We start from the raw sequence: 16,975 nt of genomic DNA, 5'->3' as shown, positions 1-16,975 counted from the left end.
CCTGCCTCCAGACCATTATAACCTTTATGTTCAATTAATGAAGACCCAGTCTAAGAATAAGAATTTAACCATAGAAACTATACGCTCCAAACGGTCCATGACATGTGTTTGGGTGAATAAGACACCTAATCCACGATCATAAACTTAGTGGTCGTAAAGTCATTTATCAAATTCTGATCCCATGCCATTTCAATGTAAATTTTGTTTAATTTTCTCGGTGACAGATAAATGTAACGCTCAGAAGTCCGCATTTATTTTAAGTCACTGCTTTAAAATATATTGTACATCGTTTTATGCCTGTAGCCTGTGGTCGTTTATACAAAAAGATCGTACAATCCCCTTTATGTTGATGGTGTTCCTTGCTATTGCAGCGCATTTACAAAAATGGTGGATTGGTTGGGTAGGTGTTGACTGGTGTAGTGGTTTTTATGGCACAATGCGCAAGCTAGCTACATCACTGGTGAGGCGCGTCTGGGAGAGCTCTAATAGCATGCTCGCGCTGATTGCGGTAAAGCTACCTTATCATTACATATACATCGGTCATCGCAATAACCTTCATGTGTAGGCACAAAAACTATTGCGTTGATTTGACCGGCGGCATTTTTTTTATTTTTATGTCTGAATATGCGTTAAAACGAACCTATGTATAACTTATATATTTTAGAAAAATATCGTAACTAACACAATAATCAACCATTTGGACTTATGTCTACTTAAATAAATAAAAAAAATGTGTGCATGTACACACGTAACAAGTGAAACTTCTTAGACCTTAATTTTCGAAAAATGATCTATTAAATCAACCGTGGTAGGGACATGTAAAAGATGGCGTGTAACCGAAAAATGTGACGGTAATTTTTTCATATTAATTAAAGAAGTTTCACTTCAATAATTATTATTAATCCAATGCTTAAATACAAACTAAAGCGAAAACAACTAATCATTTCATCAGTGACTCATAAGAAGACAGGTCAAATAAAAACCGATTAAAACCATACTTAATTTCACTCTAAACCACTACAGAACTAAATACACATTTTTATTCAAGAAATTTTACAACAACATTGTAATATGAATGCTGTTAAGAAATTAATTTCTAAATCCTGTAAAGTTACTTTAATTTGAAGTGCAAACCACTCATACCAATTAAGAAATTAAAAGAAAGAGATGTTATTAAGAATTGTCTATTGGTATGGTATGGCTATGGTAACATTAATCATAAAGAAGAAATATTAGTACTCTTTTAGCAAACTAGTCTTACTTAAGGAGAACAAAATACTAAGTGTATGTATGTTTTATTACAATTAATTATTTATATATTTTTCTCCTAATATGTTTGTTTCATTACCCAAATCTATATAACTATTCTGAAATTAAAAATAGTATTTATCGCTATCGCGTGAATAAAAAGCGTCCTTCCTGAACAGGGCGTTTCTAGTTCGGGAGGAAGCATCTTACCTGGTGTTTTTACGCCGATCGATTGCCTAGCCTAATGCCTAATAAATCTTGGCTGACTAAGAAGTCAATCAAGCATCACGTGACGCGAAACTGAACATCATTCGCCCAGTATTCCAGTGCTAGCTAAGGCTTTAAGGAGATTGTCTTGGATAAGAGGCGTAGCGACAAAGGCTGATTTTTAACGAAAAACGCACATACTTATGTCTTCTTGGATGAAACGTCGAAGTTTATATTTTCAAAACCGGCGTCTTTATCCAAGGTTGAGCGTCTCGAAATACGTGTGTAAAAGCATTTAGCTTTCTAGAAACGCTCCCATATTTTAAATTTTTACTACGTCAGCCGACGGTCTAAGTCTAACTAAAGTTAGTCTTGTTAAATTTCATCCGGCGCACAATAACTTTATTATTTTTTTATACGTGTTGATGCGGATAGCTAGCACATAACCTCCTCTACACAATCCATTAGACTATTTTTTACAGCTCAATATCATATTAACAATTTATGAAACAGTTTAAATTGGCGTACTATGGATTTTTTGACGACTTTTGTAACTTTCCATAACTACATCCACTGTTACTTGGGCACCGGATGGTCGGTTCGCTTATTCGTATAAAATCAACTATCGATGTCAATTTAGCAGCCAACTAGCTTAATTAGCCGTTCAATGAACAGCCTAGCTTTCAGGCCGTTAGTTAAACGGCTAGGCTGTTATTTGAACGGCTGATTAAGCTAGTTTGCTGCGACATCAATATCACAATGACTATGACTTCTGTAATTTCAAACCGGACCCGGACTATACGCAATTTGAAATACGACAAGCCTAGTTTTATCTCGTTTTTACATCAATAGAAAATAAATATCACCATATTCCTTGGTTTACTAATTTACCGCGGTTTCTGACAAAGTAGTAGTAAAGTTTCTAAGCTGTGTTCTTAATTCTTACCTGTGACCTAGTTTCCTAAGTAATAAGTTATATAATATTATAAGTAAAGCAAAGCATTAATCACAAATACAATATAATGAAATTAAAGTTGTATTATGATCTTATGTCACAACCGTCAAGGGCTTTGTATATTTTATTAAAAATATCTGAGTGTAATTTTGAACCAAAATGTTTAGATCTGCGACAAGGTAACGTTTAAAAACATGTTGCAGTGTACTCGATGTATCAAAAATATTTTGTTTAATAAATTAAACTATACAAACAACTTGTTTTTTTAGGCCAGCACTACACAGATGAATATCAAGCTATAAATCGATTCAAAAAAGTTCCTGTTATTGATCATAATGGCTTTATACTAACAGAAAGGTTACGAAAACTTAAATTATTCATAATACTTCACGATTTCGACGATAAATTCAATTATCACTACATGTAATATCAACATTAGCTATATTATAATGTTTACAGTGTGGCAATAATATGGTACCTAGCTTGTGAAAATGTGATACCAAGAATATTATATCCAGAAAATAGCAAAGCGCAAGCAAGAGTAGATGAATACTTAGAATGGCACCAAATTGGATTAAGATTACATTGTGCTATGTTTTTCAGGGTTAAGGTACAATATTTTTATTTTTTAGTAATTTTTTCTGGACTTTAGGATTCTTATAACCTCATACTGCCAAGGAGTCTGTGGGTCTATGTATTCCTAATTTTTATGAAGGAAATAATGTCCTCAAAAAGAAATTTAATGCTGGAAAATAAAACCTTTTGAAAAGTAAACCCTGGAGTCAGGATCTCCAGGTTACTACTTGTTATCAACAATGATATAGGGACATATACTTTTTTTAACTCTAGGCTTACATTTTACTTTAAATTTTTTAGTACTTAAACCCAATATACACAGGCAAACAGCCAGAGCCCAAGAAAGTTGAGAGCTATCAAAAGAGAATGATGAATGCTCTTGAAGAGTTTGATACTCTATGGCTAGGACGGAATCAGTTTGTAACAGGAGACAGTATTACTGTCGCAGATCTTTTTGCAGCAGTTGAATTAGAGCAACCAAGTAAGTATTGGTCCAAAACATGCAAGAAATAGACTAATCATTGATCAGCTGACTTGTAATTTTGACAAGGTATGAAGTAATAATAATTGTAAAGTAACACAACTAAAAACTAAACTAAATGTAAATTTACTTTGCAAGTTTAAACTTATGTCAACATATTTTATGTTATAGGAATGGCTGGTTTTGAACCTGCTACTAGATACCCGAACATTGCAAAATGGTGGCCAAAAGTTAAACAGCATTATAATCCATATTATGATGAAGCACATGTTATTTTAAATAAAATTGTGCAGAAAAATATGTCTAAATTGTGAAAAGTATGAAATTATTTTTATATTTGATTAGTATGTAAGAAATAAATGATATTTTTTATGATACGGGTGTAATCAATTTATATAAAATTATATATTTAATGGCTGTTGAATAATGCATTTTTAATTTACAACTTTAATGAAGAAAAACTAATTTGTGAAGTAATGAATCTGACCACATAGTCATAGTAGGTACATAGTATGTAAGATTATAAAGAATTCTTTTAGTTAATTTATTATTCTGTCAGGTAACTAATTATTATTACTAGTAATTATTTATATTTTATCTGCTCTTAAGGTTCTGGGGCGAGAATGAATAAATAATATGTTTAAGTTCAGTCCTTGTTCAATCTGTACATTAATGGACTGATTGAGGAGCTCAGCAAGCAGTATGTCGGCTGTAACTTAGAGGGTATTTGTTTAATATATATAAGATACGTGAATGACATGGTCGTAAATCGTAATGCCCCTGCATGCAAATCAAATTAATTTTAAAATTTTGTGATTGAATGTATCTTAAATCTAACATACTAATATTATTTATTACAACTATCATAATAATAACTTGATAGACTTATGTTATTTTATTTATTATTAATTTAATCTCTTCTAAAGTACTAAGCAGCTTAAATAATGATAATAGTGGCGCTAGACATTTTTAAGTTATTTTTACTAGTGAAAAATACAAAGTAACAATCTGCGAAAATGTATATGCTGATATATCTAATGAATTACGTGTTTACTGCTAATTTAACGCAAGTGGTGTTTAGTGTCTACTTTACATTTAATTTTATAATGAACACTTAGCATTAAACTAGAGTCCTTTTCATGAAACTGAAAGAAGTCCCCCAGACGCAGCGCTGTAGTCGCGTGACATAATGTTACCATTTATGAGTAAAAAAATTACCTTTTTTACATTTAACATATGGCATTTATCAAATAATACTATTTCCTGCATACTTCGATGAAACAATATAAGCTATTGTCTTTTGTCACCGTGACCACGCACGCTGAAAAGCACGCGAAACGTCGGTAAAAAATTTAAAATTATGTAAATAATTATAAGTTTTAATAATAATACATAGCTTTAATCCGTTTAAAAAGTGTTTTTCTTAACAATATAAGCTCTTAAATTATATTAAGAAATAAATACATTTTAGATAGGCTGTAATTTCATTACAAGCAAGCCCATACTATAATAATAGTTCAGATTAGTGAAACATGTTTATTTCTGATAAGTCTTAAGTAAAAATAACACGACACTTACAGAGTCACAATACCATAATAAAGTTAGTTATTTGGACTTATTGCATGGGTCATCCCATGAGTGGGTTGGTGGACATTTTGATAAAAATGCCTATTTATCTCTATTTACTCTCTATTTTTTATCTGTTATGTAAAAAGTATATTTTTATTCACTTATATAAGCGGTGTTCTACCTTCTTACAGGAAAAAGATGAGAAAAAAGGGTAAGCAAAAAGAGCATTACAATTTTTTATTTAGTTTTATTGAATAATTGTTATCAGAAGCCATAGGAACAACTGTCTGAAGAGTGGATCGAAACAGAATCAGATTTTGTTTCAATATCACTAGCCATAGATATAATTATTCGGTCCATCTCTTCATCCATAAGGCCGTAATTTTTTAAATATTCCTAATCTAAATGTTCGACACTCTTCCCCGGAGTGAAATTTTTTTTCGAAGTACTCGCCGCTGTTAACCTACTTTTGTGACTATTGTTACAGTTTTCTCTGACACACCTCCAATTAAATAATTAACAATCAAAATTAATAGTAACTTTAAGTTTATAATGCTTATTTACTATGTAATATTTGTTTGAATTTCAGTTACCTAGTTTCATCACGTTATGTATTTGTTCAATTTTGTCGCAAAAAATGTATTTATATCCCTATGTATAAAATAGTCCCATCAATACAGCAAAAAAATATTATATCGCAACTCTGCAAGCTATCCGTTATCCGGCGACTCTCTTCCGAACATTGTTTAGTGGTATTAAGACACCTCCATTCTTTTGTTCCGCTTCACAGAGCTCTTTCACCTTCGATATCACAAAAATCTACCACAACAAACGAAATTGATAACATCGACGAACGACAACAATGCCGACCTGTCAAATTTAGTTCCAAAAGATCACCACGGGACTTCTTTCATGAAAAGGACTACTTACTTATATATATATATGTAAGATGTAATTAATATTATCTATAAAAAAACAACCGATTGTTTCAAACAAATATTAGGTATCTGTGGTTCTAAAATCCAATGATTTCAAGACTTATCAAGTCCATAGTTCATAGTTCCAAAGTTAAAAGTTTGAACTTAGTTCTTACCACGTTCTAACTGAATTTATTTTTCTAAAGTTTTTATTACAAAATAGTTAATATGAGTTTAAAATTGTACTATGATTTTATGTCACCACCCTGTAGGGTTATGTATGTTTTGTTAAAAAAATCGAAGTGTAATTTTGAACCGAAGTTGTTAGACATGGGAAAAGGTAATCACAAGCTTTATATATATTTTATTGTTTATTTACTTCAATATCTAATTAATTTTATTTAGGACATCAGTTAAAGCCCGAATATGAAGCGATAAACCGATTCAAAAAGATTCCTGCTATTGATCACAATGGCTTTATTTTAATGGAAAGGTATTTTCTACATATATATTAATATAATTTTATTGCTTTTCAATATTTCATAAACAGCTTGCAATTTCACTATGATAAGTTTTTTGATGAGATTTCAGATGAGAGGATCTTAAAAACTAAGCCAGTCTAACAGAGCCCATTTTCAAACAAAGTTCGATTTTACAGAAACAAGTCAAATCAAATCAATTTCAATTAGACCTCTTAAAAAGGCACTTTTGAAAGCTAAAAATATTTAAAAAAATTACTAGTTGCCCTTCCAAAATAATTGCTACATGTTGCTAGATTTAAAGTCTAGTTATGTCTCAAAAATATTAACAAACAAATGCAGTATATATCTGCATACCTGCCATATTAAAAGCTTAGACCTAAATTACTATAACTAGATATTGTTTTCATCTAATCTTCTAACATACATCAGCTTATTGAGCTTCCGACATGTTTTACATTGTTATTAATATGCTTTAATAATTTTTTAGTGTTGCCATAACAAAATATCTTGCTAAAGAGAACATGATACCCAAAACTTTATATCCAGAAGACAGTAAAGGACAAGCAAGAGTAGATGAATATTTAGAATGGCAACATGTTGGTTTAAAATTACCTGGTAACCTGTTCTTTAGGACTACGGTATACATTTGAATTATTTCACTATATTTTATGTAATGGCTTCTTTTGATTTGTTGCATTTTTTAGTTTATAAACCCACTTATGACTGGGAAAAGTCCAGACCCCAAGCAAGTAGACAGCTATAAACAGAAAATGATAAATGCCCTGGAAGAGTTTGATTCACTATGGCTTGGATGCAATAAGTTTGTGACAGGTGACACTATTAATGTTGCTGATCTCTTTGCTGCAGTGGACCTAGAGCAACTAAGTAAGTCTCAGAATAGGACAAAATGGTTTGGGTTAAAAGTGGGTTTAATCAAAATCATATTTTTTAAGTCGAAGATTAGTGGTGGTTTAGTGTTTTAAGCATGCAAATCACAGCCAAATTTGTGTTCAAATTCCAGCTATCCATCAATAAATTTGTCTTTTATAACTAACTAACACTTGTATGGAGATCTTTGTGATGAACCTAATGCATGAAATGCACAATATATTTAGAATATGGATACTTGTCTATAAAAATTAAAATTATCAAAGAAAGAGATGCTATTTGAGCTCAAGTCTTAATATGTTTCAAGCACCACAGATTTTATTATTTCTTTAATATCTTATCGTTTTTTTGTCAGTTGGTTCAAAATGGTGATAAATGATATTATACAATAATGGTTAAGAGTTTGACTTACATCTACTTACTGTAGGTACTTGATTCCGTTTTTACAGAACTACCTGAATTCGATTTCGATCCGGCGGCGGACTTTCCGAACATTGCAAAATGGTGGCCTAAAGTACGGGAGCATTTTAATCCGTGTTATGACGAAGCACACGTTGTTTTAAATAAAGTTATTAAGATAAATGCTTCTAAGTTGAAAAAAATAACAAAATAACCTGTTAAAAGAGATCAATTATATTTTAAGATGATGTAATATATTTTTTAATGTTTTATTAAAGTTTTTGGGATTTAATCATTTTTCATTTGAAACATAACTAAGATTTGTGGTTGTGTCTGCAATTTTCTGTTACAAAAACCCAATACATATTGAAAAACAAAAGTCGTGCCCCGCATTCAAATACGTCAATCAAATTGATTGAAGCAATCTTAAATCAAGTTTAAGGAACTGTCAAACTATGGCATAGGTTTGACACATTTTTGTTCTGTTTTACTGATTAATTTTAATGCAAGTAGGTGGGGTCACCAATTACATAGGCCGACATGATTTTTGTTTGATAAGTTTTCTTTACATACTCGTATTGTACGCTGATTCTTAATAGTATATTGTTTGCAGCCCATCACGTCAGCAATTAAAATAAAATTTCTATAAATTAAAAAACCTTGTGAGATATTTTATATTATAGTAAAAAGAGCACCATATTTCTTTTATTTATTTCAAGAGGGTTCACTAGTGTAATAATATTCATGAAGTACTCATGAAACTCGGAGCTAACAATTACGATTCCACATCATAGAGGTTAATTATAGATTTTTCTAAGAGAAGTTTGAAGAATGTCTTGTTACACAATGGTAATAATTATAATTCGGTGCCTGTTGCTCACTCCCTGCACCTGAAAGAAACGTGTAAAAATCTTGAGCTGTTGCTAAAAAAATATATATAGCTAATATTGTTGGCAACTCTATGGAGACTAAGATAATATCAAAGATTTTGGGTCAGCGGTATCTATGTTTTTTGTGCGAGTGATACAGTCGAGGAAATTTACATTATGTTATTCTTAACAGAATGGTAGAATGTGCAGCGTTATGCATTAGTTGACCCAAAATTAGTTGTTTTGCCTCCCATTTACATCTAGGATTGATGAAGCAGTTCGTCAAAGTTTTAAATAACAAGGTTACTTTAAATACCTGTGCGACAAATTTCATGCTCGAGCAAAGAAGGAATTTTTTTAAGACCCTAAAATGGGAACCTTAACATAGATTAGATTGTCCAAAGAAATTATGCCCAACATGGTCGAAAATTATAAAAAAAACTGGGATGAAATATGAGCGTAAAACATCCTTACCTACATTACACTCTTTTCCTTCAAAATCTTGGACCAGTCCGCGAGGAACAGGGAGAGAGGTTCCATCAATACATAAAGGTGATGGAGAAACTTTACCAAGGAAGAAGGGATATTAGCATGATGGCTGATTATTGCTTGAAGAGGGACTACATAAATCCACAAAAAGAAAACTTCAAAACGCAGTTTTCAGGAAAAAAGGGAACTATTTTATATAAAAAAACAACGACTGTCTTACGTAGAGTATTATTTACACTCCATTGTTTGATTTGACCCACTTAATTTTGCAGTGTAATTTTCTAATGAATACTTTTTCAATATTTTTGGCAGTTTCAATGAAAACTTGTGTTTCCAGTGCTCTACCTGAAACCAAACACGCAACAAATTCGTTATTAGCACACCCCATTTACTATAGGGTACCTATTAAAGTTAAAAACCTTTTCATGAAAAAAAAATGATAGGCCTGCGTTATTTTTTCGCCACCTCCTTAGCTAGCTAGGGTTTCGTTTTTAGCCACGGTAGGTAAACTATATTATTTTAATCAGAGACCTTAAAAAAATATTTTTTACATTTAAGCAATAGACTAAATTGATAGGGTGTCCTAGCGGCTATAGCAATTACTTAAAACGTAAATAATACTTGAAAACATTGTGTTTAAATATATATGAGAAAATACACAATTCATAATGACACCGCACATCAAAAGTAAAAAAACATAATCCAAATTCAAATGCATTGCATCATAGACAAGTAAAAGTGGACATTACGATCTTAGATATAGATCTTATAAGATACTATTGATTGATTTTGTTAGATTAAAATAGGTCGCTGACCTGGTAAATATTTAACAAAAACATTTGTATATGGGATTTACTTTTAAATTATTCTGTCTTAATCCAAATAGACTAGAGTAGAAAGGGAAACGAAATAATAAGAGATACTGTTAATCCATAATCAATTTCAAGAAATTATAAACCACTTACGAGTATATAAAGTGCTACGATGAGCGCTACGAAAAACTTCGTGACTATTTTTAGCCACGTCATGTGTAATGTAGACCAACGGTTCTACAGCTTGTATCGTTTTTTCTCTTGATCAGTCATTTTGTAATCAGTTTTCTTACAATATTTACCTTTACCGTAGGTGCTCTTTATGTAAATCGCATGAACTTCGGATTCAGGGACGCACTATGTCACTAGGTCAACGTTGTTCATTGTGTCAGTAATGTTTATTATCGTTGTATTACAATCGTATTGGAGTTTAATGATAATATCATAGTAATATTTACTAAATTTTTATTAAACTAGGTTTAAATATATATTTGGTATATAAGGAATTGTGATTTATATTCATATAGTCATTACTTATACGATTGCAGATAAATGTAGAATATTACTTTGGTCCAACAGTTCCATCAATCTGATGATCTGAAATTATTAGGTTTAGCAAGAATAATATTAGGCTATAATAGTATCAATTCTTCATCTACAAAATCCATATGCACAATTTATCTTAAGCTCATTCTGATTTGTTTGTTCTTCTATAGAAATTAATTGCTTACTAAATTGCTTATATAAAATTTAAAATTTCTTGGGATGGGTTGGGTGTTGAGGCGTGGTCATAGAATGGGCGTGCTAGCTAGCCACGCCTACATGTGGATTTTCATAATTCGAAAACTGTTATATACATATATCTGTAAGCTTTTACCAAGAAATGCTTACAATAACCAAAAATCAATAAATGGCGCAGTTGGTATATCGTTATTTATGTAAGGGTTGTTGCACATCTTATATTACTGTATTCACGTTTAATATTGCAACATTATAAGATACACTTCTGCATTTCTTTAACAAGCAGCTGATCAGTTAATCTGTCAAGATAAAATAGCCGCTACAATACGCGAATATTGTGTTCTGTGCAACAAGTGCTTGTTGAGATAGGTTTATAAGAAATATTTAAAGGTATTAAATATATCTTATAAACTTAAAATAATATCCAATATGTATCATTTGACTTGGTTCTATATAATACTCAGTTGATTTAATAAAAAGCCTCATTCCAAGCGATATATCTTCGAAACCATTAAAGGGTATATTATACGATTCTTGAAAAGATTTTCCTACAACGACCCTTCTAAAAATATACGTGATTTATGGATGATTTGTTTATACAATACTTTTTCCTTTTCCCAATCTGACACGTTCCGTTTCCATGGTGTTGTAATCCCTGATAATTATCTATTCGTCATTACCAGTATCATTAAATATTTTGCTGTTGCTATGGGTTAAAATCTTGAGTGATCAATACTGTTACTAATACTATTACTGTTTTCTATTCTGTTTTAGATATTTTTGGTAATGGAAGTTTAAAGTTTTAGAGAATTTACTAATGGAATTATGGAATTCAATAAGTATATAGGTATTATATGAAATTATATGTTAAAGGTATGTGTTTCTATCTCGCAAAGCATTATTTTAAGCTTTAGACCTTTAGAATTATACTTTTAGCAACTTCGATATATCATTTGTAAGTAAACTTTTCTATTGTAAGTCCATTAAACGATCAATCAATGAAATTATTAACGAAAATTATAATATTATATATGCATAAATGTGACAAATTTAGAGAAATTATCGAATTGTAAAATGGAGACTAGCAACCCTAGGTCCAGTGGGTGTAAAAGGGTGGCCTCCCTGAAATCTGGGTGCAATGCTACAGGTTGGGCGTGTAATTACGTCATCCCGCCATAGATGCAACTATAAAAGCTAGCTTTGCCCGGTTTCCCGCCAGTCTATCACAGCTCCTCAGACTACGAACAAGTATTTCTCTGAATAAGTCTCCTTTGTTCCAAACTTTCTATCTAGTGAATATTAATTTTTGGAATTGAGCTTATATTATTGTGAATTTAAAGCCATTTTAATTTTGCGGCGTACAATTTTGATTATAATTTCAAAGAAAGTTATCCCGCGGAAGCTTTTGTGAAAAGAGTTCCTGGGACCAAGAGGTAAGAATTTTCCATTAACTTATTTTTAATAATATTTTAAATTTTGTTTATTCCTTTAGTGCAAATTTCCCTTCTCCCTTTTAATTAATAGTTTAAAAAATTATGATTTTTGCCTTCTAATTAATCCCTAAATTTTTCAACTGTATCATAAATATTATTTTAATTTTAGTAGACTTTATAAAATGTTTAGTTAAGTATTTTTTTATTTTGCGTCGATTTGAGCAAATGACTCTCACTTTCTTAAATTTTTTTAAATAAGTGGTTTTATTTGAGCGAATTCAAGGCTTTTAACGTAGATTATTAATTAACAGGTAATCAAAATGAAAAAATCTTGCCTTAAATTTTTCGTATTTTATCGGTCTTTTATAAAAGACCTATATCATATGTCATGATTTTGATTGTTCTTGCGATTAAAAATTACAGTTGATGAGTGAACTATCAGCAAAAGTATATAAATATCGTCATATAAAAAATATTCACAGAAATCGATCGGGCATACACCATTCACTCGTAATATTTTTTTTGATTCGGTAAAACACTTTTGGCTCAGCGCATAAAAGCTTCGGTTCGGTTCCCCACAAAACATTTTTTCGTGTTTAATAGGTTTTTATTAGAAAATAGAGATTGTATTTTTTTTATAACGTTCTGTTTGAATTCATTTTTTTTAGTATGTGACCGTAAGTATTTTTACAGGTTCGGCAGCTAGGATGGAACGAAATAGATTCGACATTATCTTACTGTATATAAAAGTCTTTGCGAGCGTTATCTACCAGACTAGTGGTCTAGCTCTGTTGCATCGTACGGTGAAGCGACTGACTGTCTATTTTATTCAGTATATAAGTACAACCTTCAACGACACTATGAACGAACATGTGACTATACGGTAAGCTTATCGAATAAATTTTGTAATATTACAAACCCTTTTTATATTTTAAAACTAGTAATTCTTTCGTTTTATACAACTAATTAAGGAAATAAATTGATATTACATGAATAAATAAATTAACGTTAGCAAACCTTCAAAGTTTGCCTGAAGTTTACCAAGGACTGAGGAATATGAAAAGAGCTGTTTTAAAATCAAACTCATTAAGAGAACTCACGTAAATTTTCAGAGAGTATTACAAATATATAATAACTTAGTACATGAATATATATAATTAACGTATTAGAATTTTACAGGTAAACAACGTCAGAAGAAATCAGGTCAGTATGCATGTTTAATTTCATTAAAACCCAAGAAGAAGGTCTACTACACCAGACAAGTAATTTTAATTTAATTTTTCCAAATAAAATCATTTTAGATTTTTTTAATTTTATTAAAAAATACATTATGTTTTAATTATATGGAAACATTTATATTTCATTGTTTAAAATAAGATTTTTTATTGTAGTATGTGACAGTAAATGTATTTATTAAAAAAAATATGTGTCTATATTAGCCGTTACTATTAGGAGATGCGCTCGCGCATATATGTTATTGGCTTAAATATAAGGTTGATGGTGTTAAACTGTCTGTATATATTATTCAGAGCCTATATTTCACAAAAAAAATTATAAAATGACGAATACCGAATTTTTTAGTATATTTTAGAAAACTCTCGTTTTATTCTACACAAAATCTGATTCCGAGACAAATTTACTTTTTTTAATACCTCAGATAGTTATTTTTAAAGTAAAATAAATGTAACACAACAGATGTTTGGTCTGTATTAAAGAAAAAATACATATAGAGGCGCTACAACTGTTTTTTGTCTCATTAAGCTCAGGTAAAAGCAAGGTAAGCTGTGATCCAGTCGTCGATTTTAAAGTTTTATACGACTCCTGCGCCGTCCGCGAACAAGCAATTCGCATATAAATATAAACTATATATTATTAGAATCGCTAGCTTGTCCACTAATACTGTACCATGTAAAAAAATAGTCAAGAACGGAATACAGGCAGATACTTTAATTTAAATCAATCAAACAAGGTTGGCAGAAAAAATATAAAAAAATGGCAATTCAAAGCATCTTTTTATGGATTTATGGTCACGAACTTTTAATCGGTTAATATCCTTAAGTGATCCCCGTAGTCGGTAATGTACCGTCCGCGATAAATTAGGAAATATAAATTATTTTAAGTATATTATATGATATGTACAATAAATAATTCGGGAAAATATGGGAGCTATAGTAGAGTAGACGTGCACATCGCGCAAGGTATATGTATAATCACACTAGAATATCGATACTCCGTTTTATTATTCCGTTTATTAATTTTAATTGCTAACATTGGTTTTAATCATTTATAATCCCAAATAATGAATGTGAGATAAAAACAAAACTTGAGTAATTTTCTGGCTGGTAGATTATTTTTTAAAATATATTTCTAACGGTGAGCTAATTTCTAAAATAGTCAATAAAATCCGTACCTTTAGTTTGTGGAATTTGTTACTAACGCACAAAAACAATCCCAAACTTTGATACGAAAACATTTATCAATGGAATAAACACAATGTTCAAAAATATCTAGAGAAAAAGAAATCTTGTTGCAAAACGCTACAATTGTTATACTTTCTTTCAACATTCTTTTTTAGCCACTCATATCTAAACTACGACATTATATTACGACTACGCTGCTACGTGCTACGCCGTAGCGTAGTGGTAAATGCGTAGAGGAATATAAGGACGACTTCAATATTTTTTTTAAAATTATTTCATAGGATCTTATGCTTATATTAATATAGTTGTAGATTGTATATAAGGAACTAAACGCGTTTCTTACGGTGCTCATGCTTAGTTTATGGTATTATAAAATTATAGACTGGTATTTGCGATCTTAATCGATTTAACGCTAAAATACATTTCCGCTCCTGGTCAGTTAACATCAGTTATTGTAGAATATGTTAGATAAAAATTACGATATGCACGAGTTTAGCTGTAAAATCCAACCTATACAACCGCTATAAAATAACTTTGCATTAATATAATAATAACATGCGTAATAGTACAATAAAATATTATATAGTAATACACAATTTTAAGTTCAAACAAGGTATTACGGTCAAAAATATAACTTTATCAGTAACAAACAGTCATCTTTAGATTTTTTTGCTGATATTGAATAGTGATGTTACATGTAAATACTTAATAAGCCTGACATTTACTGTGCTCGCTAAATACAGACAATTCATTTTCTAATTAAATTTATTAATTAAAGACCACAGACTGTAATTTATTTAAAAACAAAACCAATAGCGCTTCAAGCTTTTAGGTTTGGGACTCAGAGTTCCGTCTGTTTCGTAATAATTTTTCTTAAACGCTAGTAGGAGTAGAAAATGGCCTTCTATGCCTGAAATACAGCGTCGACATTTGGGTCTAAGGCAAGTCATTTGTGCACAGCCGGGAATAGAAAATACGATATTGAGAGCTACACGCACGCTTACTAGGCCAATGCTGCAAATTATAATATATTCACAAAAGTAAAATAACAAGTCAGTCAACGAATAAACCATATATATATTATTAATAAACATTTTTTTAATGATATTAAAGTAAAATACAAATAGCAGTTTTAAATACTTTTTTAAAATATATAATCGCGAATTTTTTACATTATTTACATACGTCTACTATGATCACAATTGCTTAAAATCACTCGAAATATTTAGTTACGTAAATACTGTAATCATTTCGGGTTTATATTGGTTAATGAAGATATTTTTCAACCAATAATAAAACATAAAAAATAAAAATGCGCATAAATACTGTACACGCTGAACTAACAATTTAGCAAGCAAAAGATGATGTCAGGATTATTTACGTAAGTAAAACTGCTGCGTGTGCACTCGAAGGCTATATATAGGTTGTGAATGTATTGAATATATGGGTGAAAAATCATTATCATTTGGCTGTGATTCGCTATAATAAAATTATTATGTACCTCGGTATATGTATTCTTTAGGATTAGGCTTTGTATAAATGCGTGCCACTACATTGTAACTTCCAGTAGCGACTTGTGATTTCGTGCATTCCATTTGGATAGTTCTGTTGTTAACAAATATCGCGGTACGTAATTCAAAATCGAAGTTGATGTTACTATTGGGAGTCATACCGGCGTACTTATTTGGAATATTATTAATTTAATTATGTTTTTTCATATTCTTAAGTTTTTTTCGGTAGAACTACCCAATTTAAATCCCATATTAAACAACTAGGTCAACTTGACAACTAGTACAATAGTGATAACCTTTTTTCGATTTATATTTATTTTATTATCAAGTTTAATATGTTTAATATAGTTTAATATATATATATATAATATTATTATTAAAGTTATTTAACTTTTATATGTTTTGATGGAAAGGGGAAAAGCTGCTTTGAATATACGCTTTGAGATCAAATTGAATTTCTATCATGACGAACTCACCCTTATTACGTCACTGTCTGACGTTCCACAGTTGTTCTTGAATTCACCGCCTCGCAAAGTTTGATTGTATAGTTGCGAAATGTAACGACTGACCGTGTAGCGTAATTGAGGGTTGATTGACAAGTCACTAGCGAGTAATGTTCAAAGTTGCCTTTTTTATCACTAACATATACTTTAATAAAAGGAATTGATTTAAGTTAATTAATATTATGTATAGTTAAGTTATTTTGACAATAATTAATGTTGTAAATGTAAATAAGAATTAAACTGGTCAAGCTTTAATTTCGCTTAGGTATCATATAATAACTTAATTTAAATGCATTATATTATATATTATGTAAGTAACATTGATTTGTAAGAATATAATACCCAACACTAGTTTAATACTAGATTATCACCATATGTGTTCACTTCATTAAAAAAATAAAACTTACAAAAAAATTATAAAACTTATAAAAAATTACAAAAAAATATAAAACTTACAAAAAAGTTATAAAAATTA

At 30.4% G+C, this 16,975-nt stretch overlaps 2 protein-coding genes and 1 long non-coding RNA gene across 4 annotated transcripts; 2 read left to right on the top strand and 1 right to left on the bottom strand.

The window, feature by feature from the left end:
• Positions 1–2,238: 2,238 nt before the first annotated feature.
• On the top strand, positions 2,239–3,855 carry LOC123710320 (glutathione S-transferase theta-1-like). Its single transcript, XM_045662137.1, has 5 exons — positions 2,239–2,589; positions 2,680–2,767; positions 2,870–3,020; positions 3,287–3,467; positions 3,639–3,855. The coding sequence occupies exons 1-5, from the start codon at positions 2,478–2,480 to the stop codon at positions 3,779–3,781; spliced, it is 675 nt and encodes a 224-aa protein (XP_045518093.1). The 5' UTR covers positions 2,239–2,477; the 3' UTR covers positions 3,782–3,855.
• A 2,201-nt stretch (positions 3,856–6,056) lies between these two features.
• Positions 6,057–7,967, top strand: LOC123710330 (glutathione S-transferase theta-4-like). The gene is made up of 5 exons (XM_045662152.1): positions 6,057–6,293; positions 6,359–6,446; positions 6,923–7,073; positions 7,140–7,320; positions 7,773–7,967. The coding sequence occupies exons 1-5, from the start codon at positions 6,182–6,184 to the stop codon at positions 7,934–7,936; spliced, it is 696 nt and encodes a 231-aa protein (XP_045518108.1). The 5' UTR covers positions 6,057–6,181; the 3' UTR covers positions 7,937–7,967.
• Positions 7,968–8,416: 449 nt separating this feature from the next.
• LOC123710047 lies at positions 8,417–9,741 on the bottom strand. Of its 2 annotated transcripts, none has more exons than XR_006753787.1 (3): positions 9,500–9,741; positions 9,301–9,425; positions 8,417–8,612 (listed from the first exon to the last, which is right to left on the bottom strand). It is a non-coding gene; the product is annotated as an uncharacterized LOC123710047 (long non-coding RNA). The 2 variants fall into 2 exon arrangements; XR_006753788.1 differs by having other exon boundaries at positions 9,066–9,425; positions 9,500–9,733.
• Between the last annotated feature and the right edge of the window lie 7,234 nt (positions 9,742–16,975).

The sequence above is a fragment of the Pieris brassicae genome, chromosome 5 (genome assembly GCF_905147105.1).
Source record: "Pieris brassicae chromosome 5, ilPieBrab1.1, whole genome shotgun sequence".
NCBI lineage: Eukaryota > Metazoa > Arthropoda > Insecta > Lepidoptera > Pieridae > Pieris > Pieris brassicae.
This window is presented reverse-complemented; position numbering and strand designations above follow the sequence as displayed.